This window comes from Budorcas taxicolor, chromosome 16 (assembly GCF_023091745.1).
Source record: "Budorcas taxicolor isolate Tak-1 chromosome 16, Takin1.1, whole genome shotgun sequence".
NCBI lineage: Eukaryota > Metazoa > Chordata > Mammalia > Artiodactyla > Bovidae > Budorcas > Budorcas taxicolor.
The window spans coordinates 58,107,101-58,127,020 of NC_068925.1; the positions used below are offsets into that span (position 1 = coordinate 58,107,101).

Sequence of the window (19,920 nt, forward strand, 5' to 3'; positions counted from 1 at the left end):
ACACCCAGGACTGATCTCCTTTAGGATGGAGTGGTTGGATCTCCTTGCAGTCCAAGGGACTCTCAAAGAGTCTTCTCCAACACCACAGCTCAAAAGTATCAATTCTTCAGTGCTCAGCTCTCTTCACAGTACAACTCACAGTTTCATCCACACATGACCACTGGAGAAACCATAGCATTGACTAGACAGACCTTTGCTGGCAAAGTAATGTCTCTGCTTTTTTATATGCTATCTAGGTTGGTCATAACTTTACTTCCAAGGAGTAAGTGTCTTTTAATTTCATGGCTGCAGTCACCATCTGCAGTGATTTTGGAGCCCAAAAAATAAAGTCTGACACTGTCTCCACATCTATTTCCCATGAAGTGATGGGACCAGATGCCATGATCTTCGTTTTCTGAATGTTGAGCTTTAAGCCAACTTTTTCACTCTCCTCTTTCACTTTCATCAAGAGGCTTTTTAGTTCCTCTTCACTTTCTGCCATAAGGGTGGTGTCATCTGCATATCTGAGGTTATTGAGATTTCTCCTGGAAATCTTGATTCCAGCTTGTGCTTCTTCCAGCCGAGTTTCTCATGATGTACTCTGCATAGAAGTTAAATAAGCAGGGTGACAATATACAGCCTTGATGTACTCCTTTTCCTATTTGGAACCAGTCTGTTGTTCCATGTCCAGTTCTAACTGTTGCTTTCTGACCTGCATATAGGTTTCTCAAGAGGCAGGTCAGGTGGTCTGGTATTCCCATCTCTTTCAGAGTTTTCCACAGTTTATTGTGATCCACACAGTCAAAGGCTTTGGCATAGTCAATGAAGCAGAAATAGACATTTTTTTCTGGAACTCTCTTGCTTTTTCCATGATCCCGCGGATGTTGGCACTTTGATCTCTGGTTCCTCTGCCTTTTCTAAAACCAGCTTGAACATCTGGAAGTTCATGGTTCACGTATATATGTGTAGAGATAGTTAATTTTACTGAATAAAGGCCAAGTCATTTTAAACCACTAATGGAAGTTCATATACTCAGGAATCAAATGTATTAAAAGCATTTCAACAGTACCAAATTTGATTTTCATATTTCTAATTTAAATTTGTACAAATTATCAACAATGAGAGTCCTAGAATAACAGATAGAGACTACCCAAACAGACTGTTTATTGAAGGGAACATTCAGTTCAGTTCAGTTGCTCAGTTGTGTCTGACTCTGCGACCCCATGAATCGCAGCACGCCAGGCCTCCCTGTTCATCACCATCTCCCGGAGTTCACTCAGACTCACGTCCATTGAGTCTGTGATGCCATCCAGCCATCTCATCCTTGGTCGTCCCCTTCTCCTCCTGGCCCCAATCCCTCCCAGCATCAGAGTCTTTTCCAATGAATCAACTCTTCACATGAGGTGGCCAAAGTACTGGAGTTTCAGCTTTAGCATCATTCCTTCCAAAGAAATCCCAGGGTTGATATCCTTCAGAATGGACTGGTTGGATCTCCTTGCAGTCCAAGGGACTCTCAAGAGTCTTCTCCAACACCACAGTTCAAAAGCATCAATTCTTCGGCGCTCAGCCTTCTTCACAGTCCAACTCTCACATCCATACACGACCACAGGAAAAACCATAGCCTTGACTAGACGGACCTTAGTCGGCAAAGTAATGTCTTTGCTTTTCAATATGCTGTCTAGGTTGGTCATAAGTTTTCTTCCAAGGAGTAAGCGTCTTTTAATGTCATGGCTGCAGTCACCATCTGCAGTGATTCTGGAGCCCAAAAAAATAAAGTCTGACACTGTTTCCACTGTTTCCCCGTCTATTTTCCATCAAGTGATGGGACCAGATGCCATGATCTTCGTTTTCTGAATGTTGAGCTTTAGGCCAACTTCTTCGCTCTCCTCTTTCACTTTCATCAAGAGGCTTTTTAGCTCCTCTTCACTTTCTGCCATAAGGGTGGTGTCATCTGCATAACTGAGGTTATTGATATTTCTCCCAGCAATCTTGATTCCAGCTTGTGTTTCTTCCAGTCCAGCATTTCTCATGATGTACTCTGCTTATAAGCAGGCTGACAATATACAGCCTTGATGTACTCCTTTTCCTATTTGGAACCAGTCTGTTATTCCATGTCCAGTTCTAACTGTTGCTTTCTGACCTGTATACAGACTTCTCAAGAGGCAGGTCAGGTGGTCTGGTATTGCCATCTCTTTCAGAATTTTCTACATTTTATTGTGATCCACACAGTCAAAGGCTTTGGCATAGTCTATAAAGCAGAAATAGATGTCTTTCTGGAACTCTCTTGCTTTTTCCATGATCCAGCGGATATTGGCAATTTGATCTCTGGTTCCTCTGCCTTTTCTAAAACCAGCTTGAACATTATATAGGGGGAAATGAACATCAGACTTAAGACACAGCTGTCTCTAAAATTAAGATATCAGCAGAAATGTCTTCTCATAATACAGGTAACAATTTTATGCTGTTTCACATGGTTGGGGCTTGGGCTCAGTAAAGGAGAGAAGGACTAATGCTTTTTCTAATCCAAAGAAAATTCAGCATGCTACCTTCTGAATATACAGATCACTTCCTGAATTGGTATGTCGTCTATTCTACTGAATGCAATTTTGGTGAAAGATACCTATTTAAAAGTTCCAGGAGAAAGTAGTTTCACTTACCACAAGCTATATAATCTCCATTGGAAGCAAGGCCTACAAAGTTTTTTTCATTGATATGACCCTTGAAGGAGCGTAGGCAGTATGGCTTCCCTACATTCCACAGCTTTAGCTGGCTGTCTGTTGAACTGAGAGAAACACAAAAAGTTAGAAAACCTCTAAGATTTCATGACATGAAACTTATCACTACTGCTAATCGGAGGCAATCCAGTTTGCTGGTAGGAGATGCAGACTCTGGAGCCAGACTGTCTGAGTCAGAATGCTCAGTATGCTATTATTTGCTTTTGACCTTAGGAAAGTTAATACAAACTCTTTGGCTTCAATTTTTTCATCAGTTAAATATGAAATATAATGATTCCTATTTTACATGATTAGACGAATCCTAGAAGAGACTGAAAAAAAATTAATTTATTTAAATGCTTTCAATAGTCCCTGGGCACATAGGAAGTATAACCATTAGCCATCAATACCACCATACGGCCACCATCAAACAATAAGAAAGCTCTATTGGGAGTTGTGCTCCCAATTTCAGTTGATTTTTCAACTGTTCAATTATATTAGTATATTAAATATAAACTATTTTTACAGGCAAGGAATACTATGAATGGTCTATACAGTTTACCTTGCTAATATGCAAATGCAGCTGTTAATAAAAAAATAATTGAATATAAAAATGCTAATCCTATCATGCAAAGACAGTCTGAGGATTTGAATAAAATACTCAATACTTCTGATTTTTTATTATAAAAATTGAATCATACAGCATATTATTTTCCAAAGTGCTTCTTCCTCATTCAACAATTTGGTTTACATTTGATGTGAAATAAACACATTTCTCTATTAATGACTACAGAATAAATCATCTTTTCTCTAACAGTCACAGAATAAGGCACCATGCTAAATGTTTGACATGCAATATTTTATTCATAGAATCACAACGTATAAGTAGTATTCTCAGTTCCATTTCAGAGGTGAGGAAACAGCTATAGAAGGTTAAGAATATTTTTAAGGTACCACTGCTAGTAAATAGTAGAACCAAGACTCAAACTCTTATTCCACAGGCCACATTCCAAACTTCCAAAATTCTATTGCTTCTCATTATTTTTCAACATAGCATTTATTCTCAGACATTTATGTTGTTTTTTGGTTTTGCGGTTTTCTGGCCATGCCATGCAGCTTGCGATAATCTTCATTCCCTGACCAGCAATCGAACCTGGGCCCTGGCAGTGGAAGCGCAGAGCTATAACCACTGGACCGCCAGGGAATTTCTGACATTTATGTTGTTTTACATTTTTTTTTCTGCTCAACAATATTACATTGATAATTCCTTTATGTGTGTGTGTGTTGTGTGTGCATACAGTCAAAGAATTCAGAGGTAGCAGCAACATGTATGCATAGGATTGTTTTAATATTACTTTTTTCATATTTCCAAATATATGTTTGGGTAAACTCCTCTCACATACTTCTAAACACCAAATATGTTCAAGAGGAAAATCATCATGATTTATAAACACCAAAAAGGAAAAAAGACTGGTGAATATATATACCACAAATCTATATTAAAAAAGGCTGACTAAGATTTTGAATTTATACAGTTAAGCATACATATACTTCAACTTTCTGGCTTCCCTGGTGGCTCAGACAGTAAAGAATCTGCCAATCTGCCTGCAGTGCGGAGACCTGGGTTCAATCCCCGGGGAGGGGAGATCCCTTGGAGAAGGAAATGGCTACCCACTCCAGTATTCTCTCTTGCCTGGAAAATCCGATGGACAGAGGGCTATAGCTGTAGCCCATCGGGTCGCAAAGAGTTGCACATGACTGAGCAACTAATACTTCACTTCTTACTTCAACTAGTTGAAATCAAACAAACTGATTCAACACTTATAAGTCTGAAATTTAAGAGAAAATATTTTTGCCATATAATGTATCATTCATATTTCAATCTGAATAAAGTTTTCATTATTTACTGCCCAGTATTACTCCTAAAGAAGAGAGACTTTTTGACTGGTCATCACTTTTAATATACATTTGTGAACCAATTTTCCATGTTAACTCCCCTTAGAAATTCAGCTCTCATTTTCTTTTTTCCCTTTTTTCTTTTTTTTAAATAGCAATCAAATTACCTTGTTAAATCAACTCAAATTACCAAGTTCTTATCTAGAGCAACCAGTATGGAGACAGATGTGGTGGGAGATCCCAAGTATAAGGCCCTGGTGTTAATAATCTCCTAGGATATATTAGAAACTATGTGAAAGAAAGAAAACAATGTATGATTAAGTTTGAGAAGAAATATATATGAAAAAAGGAGACTGAGCATGGGCTTTTACTAGGGTAGTATAAAATAAAGAGAACGATAAAATGGATAACAGAAGGGACTGTCCCTGTTAGTAGAAAAGCTTAATCAACAGTATTTTAGCAACCGAGATGTACTTTTCTGGTTGACACCTTTTTTACCTTCAACAAAATAAAAGATAACTAAAAGCTTATTTATGGCTCTCTAGTTCAGAAGGCTTCTTAATATTTGTCAGGTATAAGCAGTCATATTTAGAAAGTTCTCTTCAAAATATATTTAAAACTCACTATGAAATCATAGGGAGATCAAGTAACATGGAATCATAAATGTCAATCAAATATTGCTTTAAACCCAAAATTATACTACTGTACTAAAATACAGATAATATATAAAAACATATTAGTGCTCTTTAGTAAATGAAACACTTCTCATTCTTATATTGCATCAACTGTTGTTTCTCTGTTTTTAAGGAGCCAGGGCTGAAATTCAATCTGAAGCTCAAATGTTTAAGGGGGCAACTTTAAAAAATAAAGCATCATCTGGATTTTCTTCACAAAGAACATATAAAAGAGAGCAATACAGACTAAAATATACATGTTTTAATTAAACATTAGAAAATTCTACTATTGTAAGAAAAAGTGCATATACCAGTGTTACTCTTCACAAAACCCATGGTGACATTACAGACCAGTACATGATGACATGTGAAACTCAGTTTCTGAAAAGAGTAATACTCACGCAGAGACGATTTCCTCACCACTCACAAACTTTGCATAAGAGACAGCTTTTCGGTGTCCTTTGAATACCATGATTGGCTGTTTAGTGTTACGAAGATCATAGTAGTGAACACAGTGATCTAGAGGAAAAACAAACGGAAAAGAAAAAGAAAAAAATGCAGTAAATGAGGAAATGGAAAGCAAAGCTAATTTTAACTGGTTTGAGGGTTTTTTAATCAAATGTTTCAGAAACAATATCCAACCTATAATACTCAGAAAACTAAGGGTAACGACTCATTTTCAAAGATAAGCAAATACAGTAAGCTTTGTTTTGCAGCTAGGAGAATATGGCTAGTATAAAACAGTGTATACACATAGCCAATGTGAGTCTGAAAAGGAGTTCCACTGATATTTCTTGAGATCCTGGCCCCAGAAATAGTATTAAGAGTTCCAAAACACTGGAAACTTTTTAATGTATCCTTATATTCTGATGGCTTTAGAAAAGTAATGTAAACATTTTGGGCTTCAAGTTAAACAAAATGCAATACAATTTTGCTTCCCACATTTGCTTTTTAAGATATACTTTCTTGAGACACATTTTCCATATGGTAAAAATCTACTCACTGCAAGTATATGATTCAATGATTTTTACTAACTTTATCCAGTGGTGCAAGCATCATCATAAATCAGTTTTAGAACATTTTCTTCATTCCAATAATACCCCTCACACATATTTACCACCCTCCTGTGGTCATGTATGGATGTGAGAGTTGGACTGTGAAGAAAGCTGAGCGCCGAAGAATTGATGCTTTTGAACTGTGATGTTGGAGAAGACTCTTGAGAGCCCCTTGGACTGCAAGGAGATCCAACCAGTCCATTCTGAAGGAGATCAGCCCTGGGATTTCTTTGGAAGGAATGATGCTAAAGCTGAAACTCCAGTACTTTGGCCACCTCATGCGAAGAGTTGACTCACTGGAAAAGACTCTGATGCTGGGAGGGATTGGGGGCAGGAGGAGAAGGGGATGACAGAGGATGAGATGGCTGGATGGCATCACTGACTCGATGGACGTGAGTCTGAGTGAACTCCGGGAGATGGTGATGGACAGGGAGGCCTGGCGTGCTGCGATTCATGGGGTTGCAAAGAGTCAGACACGACTGAGCGACTGAACTGAACTGACCCTAGGCAACTGCAATATTTTACCTCTATATATTTGCCTTTTCTGAAAACTTTTATACAAATGGAATCATAATATAAGTAACTTTTATGTATGGATGGCTTCTTTAATATTTCTACAGTCCATTCACATGTTTAAATGCGTTAGCAGTTCATTCTTTTCTGTTGCTAAATAGTATCCATTGTGTGGATATACGGGCTTCCCTGGTGGCTCAGATGATAAAGTGTCTGCCTACAATGTGGAAGACCACGGTTTGATCCCTGGGCTGGGAAGATCCCCTGGAGAAGGGTCCAACTCTCACATCCATACATGACCACAGGAGGGTGGTAAATATGTGTGAGGGGTCTTATTGAAATGAAGAAAATGTTCTAAAACTGATTTATGATGATGCTTGCACCACTGGATAAAGTTAGTAAAAATCACTGAATTATATACTTGCAGTGAGTAGATTTTTACCATATGGAAAATGTGTCTCAAGAAAGTATATTTTAAAAAACAAATGTGGGAAGCAAAATTGTATTGCATTTTGTTTAACTTGAAGCCCAAAATGTTTACATTACTTTTCTAAAGCCATCAGAATGTAAGGATACATTAAAAAGTTTCCAGTGTTTTGGAACTCTTAATACTATTTTTGGTGTGAAAATACCACATTTTGTCCACCCACTCACCAGTTTATGTATATTCGTTTCAATTTTTTTGAATTTATTGTAAATAATGTTGCTATTAAACACTCACATTCAAATCTTTGAATGGATATTTATTTAGGTCTTAGGCAAATACCTGAAAAGTGCAAATACTGTATCATGTTACAATCTTGCGTTTAACTCTGAGAAACTCACAAAAGGTACAGGATATCATTTCGTACTCCACCAACAATACATGATGGTTCCAATCCCATTATTGAGTTCTTTGAAACTTTTGGATACACACTGGAAATGTGTTTTGCAAATATTTTCAACCATTCTGTTGCTTATCTTTTTAGATAAGTACAGAAGTTTTTGTACTTTGATAAGTTTTTAACTTTATAAGGTTCAATTTATCTTTTTTTATAGAACACTCGGTATCTAAATAGAAAAACTGACTAATCCAAGTTCTTCAAGATTTTTCTATTTTTTTTCTAAGTTTTATTGTTTGGGTTCTTAAAGTCTGTGATCAGTTTTAAGTTAATTTCTATGTATGGTGTGAAGAAAAGGCCTTAGTAAATCTTTTTGCATGTGGATGGATATGAATACAGTTGTCCCAGTATCATTTGAGACAGACTACTTTTTCCCCAATGAATTGCTTGGCACCTTTACTGAAAATGAATGGACTATATATAAGGATTTATTTTTGGATTCTTAATTCTTAATCAATTGATCCATACATATCTACTCTTCTGCTAGTACACCAATGTCTTAATAACTGCTGCTAAGTCGCTTCAGTCGTGTCCGGCTCTGTGCGACCCCAGAGACGACAGCTCACCAGGCTCCCCCGTTCCTGGGATTCTCCAGGCAAGAACACTGGAGTGGGTTGCCATTTCTTTCTCTGTCTTAATAACTAGAGCGTTATAAATCTGAAATAGGGAAGAAAAAGTCCTCAAACCTTATTCCTTCTCAAAATTGTTTTGGTAGTTCTGGCCTTTTCCATTTTGAGTTTATCTTTGAGTTCATTGAGCGTCCTGGACGTGTAAAGTGATGTTTATTAAGCAACTGGGAAAGATCTAGGCTATTCTTTCCTCAAATTTTTCCTGGCTCTTTCTCTCTCACCTTACCTTCTGTGAGTCTGCACTGTATGTACTGGTATGTTTGATAGTGTCTCACAGGCTTCTGAAGCTTCATTCATTTTTCTCTTCATTCTTTTTTCTCCCTATTACTTAGACTGAATAATCACTATTGATCTGCCTCTTGAGTTCACTGATTCTTTCGCCAGCTCAAATTTGCTCATGAGTCCCTCCAGTTATTTTTTGTTTTCAGTTACTATACTTTTCAACTACAGAGTTCTGATTTGTTTTTTACTTCTATTTTTAATACTATTTGAAAAGATATATTTATCATATTTCCCCTTAATTCCTTAATTATGGTTTAATTCATTGAATATTATCTATAAAAGCTGACTAGTCTCTATCTAGTAAGCCCAACATATGGGATAGTTTTTATCGACTGAGTTTTTCTTGCTTCTTGGTGTATATCATAAACTTTTTTGTCAAAAACTAGATATTTCAGAGAAATGGATAAAGAAGATGTGGTACAAATATATAATGGAATATTACTCAAGCCATTAAAGAGAATGAAATAATGCCAGCTGCAGCAACATGAATGGCCCTAGAGACTGTCATACTGAGTGAAGTCCAAGTCAAACAGAGATGGAGAAAGATTCTATGACCTCCTTTATATGTGGAATCTAAAAAGAAAGGATATAAATGAACTTACTTATAAAACAGACTCATAGACTTAGAGACTTACGATTGCTGGGGGGAATAACCCGGAGATGGGATAGTTAGGGAGTTTGGGATGGACATGGATACACTGCTATATTTAAAATGAGTAACAAGGACCTACTGAACAGCACAGGGAACTCTGCTCAATGCTGAGGCAGCCTGGATGGGAGGGGACCTGGGGGGATTATGGCTTCACTGTGAATGATGACGGCAGCCATGAAATTAAAAGACACTTGCTCACTGGAAGGAAGGCTATGACAAAACCAGACAGTATATTAAAAAGTAGAGACATCACTTTGCCAACAGAGGTCCGCATAGTCAAAGCTATGGTTTTTCCAGTAGTCAGATATGGATGTGAGAGTTAGACCATAAAGAAGGCTGAGCACCAAAGAACTGATGTTTTCTAACTGTGGTCCTGGAGAAGACACTTGAGAGACCCTTAGACTGCAAGGAGATCAAATCAATCAATCCTAATGGAAACCAACCCGTAATATTCATTGGAAGGACTGATGCTGAAGTGCTAATACCTTAGCCACCTGATGTGAAGAGTTGACTCACTAGAAAAGAATCTGAAGCTGGGAAAGATTGAAGGCAAAAGGAGAAGGGTGTGGCAGAGGATGAGATGGTTAGATAACATCACTGACTCAAAGGATATGAATTTGAGCAAACTCCAGAAGATAGTGAAGGACAGGGAAACCTGATGTGCTGCAGTCCATGGGGTCACAAAGAGTTGGACACGACTTAGCAATTGAACAACAACAATGTTGTTGGCTGAGTCCCTTTGCTGTTCACTTGACACTATCACAACATTGTTAATCAGCTATACCTCAATACAAAATTAAAAATGAAAACAAACAAACAAACCCTAAACATTTCAGATAGCAAAATGTGACAATTCCAGACTCAGTTCCTATCTTCTCTCTCCCAGGTTTATTGTGGCTGGCTTTTTTATTTATTTGTTCAGTGACTTTTCCAGAACTAAATTCTATAGTCTGTAATTCCTGCTGTATAGAATCACTGAAGTCTTTGACCAGTTCTGTTGTCTTTTTTTAAATCTAGCAGAGTAAAGGCTGCTACTGGGTCACTTAGAAGTCACGAGATTTCCTTAAACGGTTTGGTTCATTGTCTTCTACCCTTTGCCAAGGGGATCTCTGTGTGTATTAGGGCATGCTTTCAAAACTCAGGCAACTTATACATCTGTCTTACCTTTGACTTCTAGCTTATATAGAGCCTTACGGTCAGCCAGAGGTAATAGACTAGATTTCTCTGCAGTTTTTCTGGGAGAGGACACTGGCCTGGACATGCAAAACACATTCTCATCCCAGGAACATGAGAGATTTTTCAGAAAGTTGTGGCCCTTTGCCCAGATCTCCCTTTCAAATTTTTGACAGGGCTCCTGTTTGTCCCACCTGGCATCACAGCCTTCAATAGTTGTGGTACTACATTTGATTGTTTAACAACACCCTGGGGTCCAGGTCTTCTCCCATGGAGACTCTGAATCAGGTCAAACAGAAACAACATCTTGCCAAAAGTCAGGTCAAATAGTGACAATGACCTGGAAATGAGGATTTTTGAGAAGTTCCAAAACTAGTTTTGGCCCCAGTGTTGACAACAACGTTGCTGGTTTTCAAAGCTTCCATAATCATAATGATAGTTCATTTTTATAAATTTGCCAGTATTTCTGTTGTTTATATGGAAGGGTATTTCGACATTCTACTTTATGTTTATCATTGTAATTACATTAAGTGATCACCTCAAATGACAGCATTCAGCTTATACTATGGAAGTACAAATGTATAGCTGTAGTTTGTTTGGCATATGCTAGAGTAAAAATAGAAGAAAAAAAATTCTGGCTTCATTTGCTATGTTTATGTTAAATTTATTGCTAAAAAAGATTAAACTTTTCTTTTGCAGTAAATCAAAACGAAAAAAAATTTTAGTAAAATAAGTCTTTAATTTCTCAAGTTATTTTATGAGCTGAAAATAAGATACTATAAAACAGCATACTACAGTATAGGGAAATAATACTTCATTTTCAGGCTAATAAGCAAAACAGGGTATAATATGTAAAGGATATTAGGGTGTAAGTAAAGGTTATGTCATTGTGTATTGCAAAAAGATTTTTCAGTAGTGGGAATGAGAAAAGTAGTGTGGAGACTTGAGTATAAAATGGCAGATGTTTCTGTAGACACGGCAGCATCAAAAGAAATCACACACAGTGTGGACAAGTCTGAGAGTTAAAAATTCCAGAAGAATACAGTCACAGGAGTTCTCCATAATTTTGTCAGAAGCTCCATCAAGTTGTTCCAGGTAGAGCACAAAGGATTTTTACAGCAGAGTTATCATGATGAAAGGCATGCAAGCATGCCAAGTCACTTCAGTAGTGTCCGACTCTCTGTGACCCCATGGATTATAGCCCACCAGGCTTCTCTGTCCACTGGATTTTCTAGGCAAGAACACTGGAGTGAGTTGCCATGTCCTCCTCCAGGGGCCCTTCCAGACCCACCAAGGGATTGAACCTACGTCTCTACTGTCTCCTGTGCTGGCAGGTGGGTTCTTTAGCACTAGGGCCACCTGAGAAGCCCATTATGATGAGTGTATTTGTCCAAATCCATAGAATATTAACACCACAACTGAATTCATGATTATGATGCATCAATACATGTTCATCAATTGTAACAGAGGTACCACTCTGGAGAGAGATGTTGATAATGGGAGATTATACATGAGTAGGGACAGAAGGCACAGGGGAATTCTCTGTATCTCCCTCTCAATATTGCTATGAACCTAAAACTACACATACACCAAAAAAAGTTTAAAAAGACCCAGAAATCTCAGCATCTCACTTGTGTATACTTTCCCAAATTAAAAATAAAAACAAAAATCTCAGTTAAGAGAAAGTACCAGAAACATTTATCATAAAGTCTTCCCCAACCTAACTTGTTAGAACACCAGAATATAAAACAGATTGAATTAAGAGCTGCTTTGGCTACAGCCCAAGGAGGAGCAAGGAGCCCTTTTTTCAGCCTCTTCTCTCCCTACATTTGGCTTTCTTCCTACCTGCCAACTCTTGAGAAATCTAAAGGATAGAATTTGAAAAATAGCAACTGTATTACTGATTACTATGAATAAAGTCATTTATTTTTTCCCAAATTCATCTCTTTCTATGCTAGGGAGAAAGTATATTAATGAATTTTATATGTTAATTCCAAAATTTATGGGCAAATAAAAACTTACAAATCATTACTGTGACTATGACTTGGGCTTCAAAATCACTGTGGACAGTGACTGTAACCATGAAATTAAAAGATGCTCCTTGGAAGGAAAGCTATGACAAACCTAGACAGTGTATTAAAAAAAAAACAGATATCACTTTGCTGACAAAGGTCTGTATAGTCAAAACTACACTTTTCCCGGTACTCATGTATAGATGTGAGAGTTGGACCATAAAGAAGGCTGAGAACCAAAGAATTGATGCTTTGAAATTGTGGTGCTAGAGAAAACTCTTGAGAGTCCCTTGACTGCAAGAAGATCAAACCAGTTAATCCTAAAGGAAATCAACCCTAAATATTCATTGAAAGAACTGGTACTGAAGCTGAAGCTTCAGTGTTTTGGCCACATCTTTGATGTGAAGAGCTGACTCACTGGAAAAGACCCCAGTGCTGGGAAAGATTGAAGGTAGGAGAAGGGGGTGACAGAGGAAGAGATGGTTGGATGGCATCACTGACTCAATGGATGCGAGTCTGAGCAAACACCAGGAGATAGTGTAGGGCAGGACCCTAGCACCCTGGAGTCCATGGGGCTGCAAAGAGTCGGACAGGAACAAGCAACTGAACAACAACAACATGATCTGTTGGTTTTAATTACCTCTGGTGGAAGAAATGTGTTTTCCTTAAACTCTTTCCCCTAAAAGTGTTTCTCAGACTGGCAACAGGGAAAATAGAGTTTAAATTTTCATACTCACTAAGACTCTTGAGAATCCCTTGGACTGCAAGGAGATCCAACCAGTCCATTCTGAAGGAGATTAGCCCTGGGATTTCTTTGGAAGGAATGATGCTAAAGCTGAAACTCCAGTACTTTGGCCACCTCATGCGAAGAGTTGACTCATTGGAAAAGACTCTGATGCTGGGAGGGATTGGGGGCAGGAGGAGAAGGGGACGACCGAGGATGAGATGGCTGGATGGGATCACGCACTCGATGGACGCGAGTCTGAGTGAACTCTGGGAGATAGTGACGTACAGGGAGGCCTGGCGGGCTGCGATTCCTGGGGTTGCAAAGAGTCAGACACGACTGAGCGACTGAACTGAACTGAACTGAATAGGACCCAGTTCTATGCACAGACAATGCATAGACAGTGTTCTAGGACAGTGTTCTATGCACAGATATTAGTGGCTAAACAGTGATAACACTGTTTAAGTTTTATCATTGGAAAACAAAAAAATTTGTATCAAATATAGAAAAGTTTTAAAATTTGTTTCTGTCATTTGAATTCATTTGAAAGTATACACAACAAATTACTTGTGGAATATATAGTTTTATTATTATACTACTATAATATGGCATAACACACAATCTAGAATATTCAGTGGCTTGTAAGATACTAAATAAGCATAAAATGCTAGCAAAGTTTCCTGGTTTCACAGTTTCCCTGCTTTGGAATCAGTTTCTGTGCAATAAACTGTGTGTTAATCACCAGGGAAATTCAAGGATTCGTTTTCCTCTTCAACTTAGTAGGTGACTTTTTTTAAAATTAAATTTTTATAAAATTATTCAATCATAAATCTAAATTCAGAGGCAATGCCCTGCAAATCTTAACGGCTTTAGAAATACAAAATCAGCATTGCCACAAGAGAAATAAAATGGACTAGTAATCTGTTTCTTAGATTGCTAAGTTTACACACAGCCAAATAAACACCTGCAAAAATATGTGTTTATTCTTTGAGAATGAATTTGCTTCAGTCTTCACTGATCTGCTTTACTTCAATCTCTCTTCAAACACTTTTGCTTTAAGGAATCAATGTAAACAATGCTTGAGTAATAACTAATAAACACTGGGGATACTTTAAACTATTTTCATTACTAGAAAGGCAATAAAGCCAAAGTAAAAATAAACCATGTGGGCAAGTAAAGATTGTAAATAAATTTATTTCAAATATTTATTTCAAATATCTAGAAAATAGTTGTCTAAATTAGTGATAGTAGGAAAGAACCAAAAAAGCCTAGACAGGGTTCTTATACATACAGCATTTAGCTGATCATTTTTAAATTTTTAATAAAATAACCCAATCAGGGGATTTGGTTTTTCAAATGGTAAATTCAATCTGTTTAAATTTACTGTGATCAGATTAGTTAAATGTTTGGATTAATTCTCATCATTATTTAGTTTTTTACTTTTTTTATCCTGGCTTTTTCTGTGGTTCTTCATTTCCTGCCTTGTAGAGTTATTTTTAATACAAACTGAGTTTTCTCTCTTACTGTAGGTTTGAAAGTAGAGTTTCTACTTCTATTCTTTAATGATTTAAAATTTGAGAATGCAGGCATGACTTTAAGGACAAAGTTAATTAATACTGTTACACAGATTATATAAAAACCTAACACTGTTTCCATTTCATGAATACTCCTCCAAAACCTGGGTTACATTTTAATTGTCCAAATTTTTACTTCCACCTTAAAAAAAACCCCAAACTAGTCTTATTTTTCTATTATTGTTGTTTTATATACTCAATACTAGCTAAGATTTACCCACATTTATGAATCTCTTTGCTCACAGGATTTCATTCCTTACATTTTATTCAATTCTTGATTTTATTCTCTTCTTTTGTTTATTTCTCTGTGGTGGAGTAGGAAGAAGCAGTATCCCATACCATGAAGGCAGTGGTTAGAATTCTCAGGGAGTCAATTCCTCTCCACCACTCAGAGGCCAGGCTAAGACAAAGTTTCTAGAACTGTCACCTTGCAGATAGGCAATTACAACACTCTAGGTACACACTTCCAAGGTCCACACCATCTGTTCCCTCCCCACTAACTCTTCGACATCCAGATCCCTGGATTACTGAGGCCAGTGACTTCTCATCACCAGCAGGGAACAGAACTTCAGCTCACATGTCTAATTCTCCGGTTTTTATATTCTGCTTTGTTTGTGACCCTTCACTATCTCAATACTCCACAAGCTATGTATCTGAAAGAGTATTTTATATATTTTACCTAAAGTAGTGTTTAGCTAAAATTTAAATGTTCATTGACTGAGGATTTTCAGTTTATCTAGTCTATCACACTGTTAGAACCAGAACTCTCTCTTGAGAACCTTATTGCTTATATTGGTAAAACTATGAAGCAAGTTTCAAAATAAAAGACTGCGTGTGTGAGGGCTCAGCTGTGTCCTACTCTTTGCCACCCTTGGGACTGTAGCTCCTCTGTCCATGTGATTTATTAGGCAAGAGTACTGGAGCAGAGCCTTTTCCTCGGCTAGGTGATCTTCCTGACCCAGGGACTGAATTCCCATCTCCTGCCTTGCAGGATTCTCTATCACCAAGCCATCGGGAAGCCCCCAAGACTGAGAAGCCTGCATGTTATGCATGTCAGGTAACTACTTTTCTGATGTATTTCACACTGTCCCTCCACTTCCAGAGGCACTTTCATCCAATCCAGAGTATTTTTATTAACATAAGGTATATTTCTATATTAAATATCTTTCTATATTAGTAATATGGTAAATTCCATGCAAGAAAAACTAATCCAAAATGGAGAATTTAACTACAAAAGATAATGCAGATTTGGAGTTCAATCTATTTAATGACCTTGAGAGAGGAGCCTGCTAGGCTATAGTCCATGGGATCGCAAAGAGTCAGACACCACTGAGCGACTTCACTTTCACTTTCATGCTATTTTTAAAAAAACAAAATGAATCGTATTATCTCAATAATAATAGTTCATAAGAAATAATAACAGTTCATAAGAAAAAAACAATTTGGTTTTTCTCTTTTACTAGACAGATTTGGTCCTTATGTTTTGCTAAATGCTATTAAAACAGAGACAATATTTTAATGCAATGAGGCTCATCAAACAAAGAAAGCTTTCTTACTATGACATATAAAATATCTTCATTATTTAGCCTTTATCTGCATTTCCATATTCTTGTTTCACCAACTGAGGAACCTGTAAATACTTTTAGCAAGAATAGTTATTCCTGTCCCAGGAGAAGTCAGAGGGGTACACATGAAAATGATCTGAGGAGCAATTCTGAAATGCAAATGCTTGGTCTCCTCTCTTAAGAGGCTAATTCAGTAGGTCTATAATAGGGCCCAGACATGAATAATGCTTCAGCTTTTTAAAAAAGATTGATATATTTCAGATTTTTAAAAACACTATTTTAATAGTATTTTTTACAACATATTATAAAACTTATTTACTTGTCTACCTGTGATTTCCTGAATTTTATTAATTATTTTTGTATTTTATAGATGGCAACAAATACAAAGTTATTTTACAAATAAGTGTTCCCGTGCCTTGTGACCTCAGCTCTCTGAGGGGATCAGGAAAAGTTATAATTTGGTTTCTCATACAGTGTTTTTTGCTTTTAAGATGAAGGTAACATTTTCTGGTAGCTTTCTACACACTAAGCCAAAGTGCTATGTTTTGACAATATTTCCTCATCACATCTATAGAGCACACATTCTTGCATACTTGTAAGAAAACTACACTGACTTGGCCTACTGTAGTGTTTCTTCTCACTCACACCAGCCTGCCAGAGGAACAGCTCAGTCTTTCCTTATTCACTTTGCAGTAGCATCTATTAAGTATCTCGGCTAGAAAATTTTAATATGTAGAAAAATTTAATATATTTAATAAAAATTTAATATAATTTAGTATACTGGCAACCTTGGTCTCACAATCAGTTGTCTCTGTGACATCAGCATCACTATATACCCAGTTAGAAATAAAGTCTGATAAAATGACTCATGAAAAGGATAAATATAGGGAAGTCAATTCTAAGCGGATAGAAGACTACTAATTTATTATTTTGTCAGCAAAACCTCAGATTTTTGCTTGATTAGTAATCTGAAAAAGGCATTTACTCAATTTTTCTGGCATGGCAGAAGAACTGTGAAACAAAGAGATAACAAGAATTGAAGAATGAACTGGTGGTAATGAAAGGGCATCAGGAAATGTGTATGTAGAACTGTGGGGAAGAGACTCAGCATGGGCTTGGGAGCCACGGTAGAGGCAGCCTAACACATAAGACCAGGGGGAATGGGGGAAGGAAGAGGATCAGGACGCAGGGGAGAAGGACTAGGGCACCGACAGAAGAAAGGAAGTAGGCTGGCAAGGGAGGCGAGGGGAAAGGAGAATCACAGACTGAAAGATCAGGGAAGAAGGGCAGAACGGAAAAGGGAAAGATGGAGGGGAAGAAGACAGAGGAAGGAGACCAGGAAACAAAAGAGAGGGAGAGAAAAGGAAGGAAAAGAAGGAAGGGGAGCTGAGAGAGAGCACCAGAGAACATGAACAAGCAAGAGGCAACACACAGGCAAGAAACAATTTTCTCCAATTCTGAACTACAACCACAGACAGTTCTATAATGGCAGAGTGTTCTTTTCACACTCATGTGTGAACTTATGAAAAAACTCACATCTTACTAAAACTCCTTCATTTATATCATAAAAATACATATTTCTTAACAACTACAAATTCTTTTCCATTTAACGTTGTGTGATAACTAACTGAACAATTAGTTAGCTTCCCTAGTGGCTCAGAGAGGAAAGAATCTGTATGCAATGCAGGAGACCTGGGTTTGATCCTTGGGTTGGGAAGATTCTTGCCAGGAGAATTCCATGGAGAGAGGAGCCTGGTGGACTACAATGCATGGGGTCACAAAGAGATGGACACAACTGAGACTTTCATTTCACTTTTTAATCTAACAATTTTAAAGCATTTAGCAACTGTTTTTTGACAGGTAATAGCTATGAGTAATAGCTACTCATTGATTCTCTGCTGACTACAACTATCTACCTACATCTGTCCCCAAATTAACTAACCAAGTAGACTTCTATTTGTTTCCTAAATGAATACTGAAAAACCATAGCCTCATAAATTTTAAAATCAATGTCTGAAATTTTTCATCATAACTTTTCAAGAGCTGCTGTTTACAACATATTTAAATAATAACATTTTAAAATATGAATTAAGTGTATCAACCTATATTCAGGTCAGGAAGCAACAGTCAGAACTAGACACGGAACAACAGACTGGTTCCAAACAGGAAAAGGAGTACGTCAAAGCTAAATATTGTCATCCTGCTTATTTAACTTATATGCAGAGTACATCATGAGAAACACTGGGTTGGAAGAAGCACAAGCTGGAATCAAGATTGCCGGGAGAAATATCAATAACCTCAGATATGCAGATGATACCACCCTTATGGCAGAAAGTGAAGAGGAACTAAAAAGCCTCTTGATGAAAGGGAAAGAGGAAAGTGAAAAAGTTGGCCTAAAGCTCAACATTCAGAAAACGAAGATCATGGCATCCGGTCCCATCACTTGATGGAAAATAGATGGGGAAACAGTGGAAACAGTGTCAGACTTTATTTTTGGGGGCTCCAAAATCACTGCAGATGGTGATTGCAGCCATGACATTAAAAGACACTTACTCCTTGGAAGAAAAGTTATGACCAACCTAGATAGCATATTGAAAAGCAAAGACATTACTTTGCCAACAAAAGTCTGCCTAGTCAAGGCTATGGTTTTTCCAGTGGTCATGTATGGATGCAAGAGTTGGACTGTGAAGAAAGCTGAGCGCCGAAGAATTGATGCGTTTGAACTGTGGTGTTGGAGAAGACTCTTGAGAGTCCCTTGGACTGCAAGGAGATCCAACCAGTCCATTCTGAAGGAGATCAGCCCTGGGATTTCTTTGGAAGGAATGATGCTAAAGCTGAAACTCCAGTACTTTGGCCACCTCATGCGAAGAGTTGACTCATTGGAAAAGACTCTGATGCTGGGAGGGATTGGGGGCAGGAGGATAAGGGGACGACAGAGGATGAGATGGCTGGATGGCATCACTGACTCAATGGACGTGAGTCTGAGTCAACTCCAGGAGGTGGTGATGGACAGGGAGGCCTGGCGTGCTGCAATTCATGGGGTCGCAAAGAGTCAGACACGACTGAGAGACTGAACTGAACTGAATGAAATCTAAACATCACAATAGTTTGATGTTGAACATCACCCATTAAAAATATACATAAATTATTATTTAATAATGGAAAACTTTATGTAATCTTTTCTTTGAATTTTGTTTCATTTCCCTTGCAAAATAAAATGTACCCAATTGATTTTATACTGTCTTTTTAGACTGTCTTACTTAGCATTCTCTCCTTTGAAAAAGAAAAATGTATACAATACAAACATTAATTTTCTGTGACCAAAATGCTCTAATGGTAAGACATTATTTCCACTTGAGTTACTATTAATCAGTAAACAATTCATAAAAAACAATAAATTTTGATAATTATTAAACGAAAGTAGCACTTTATTAGGGCTTCCCAGGTGGCACAGTGGTCAGCAACCACCTGCTAACGCAGGCAACGCGAGACACGTGGGCTTGATCCCTGGCTTGGAAAGATCCCCAGGAGTGGGAAATGGCACCCTGCTCCAGTTTTCTTGCCTGGAAAATTCCATGGACAGAGGAGCCTCATGGG

The 19,920-nt window shown here is 37.6% G+C and overlaps 1 protein-coding gene across 2 annotated transcripts in view; it reads right to left on the reverse strand.

Moving 5' to 3' along the window:
• COP1 (COP1 E3 ubiquitin ligase) overlaps positions 1–19,920 on the reverse strand; it is a 230,527-nt gene that overhangs the window by 50,465 nt on the left and 160,142 nt on the right. For both annotated transcript variants that reach the window (XM_052653649.1, XM_052653648.1), the window contains exons 16-17: positions 5,665–5,782; positions 2,637–2,761 (exon numbers count right to left, since the gene is read on the reverse strand). In XM_052653649.1, coding sequence (XP_052509609.1) covers positions 2,637–2,761; positions 5,665–5,782 — 243 coding nt within the window. The remainder of the gene's footprint in view (positions 1–2,636; positions 2,762–5,664; positions 5,783–19,920) is intronic.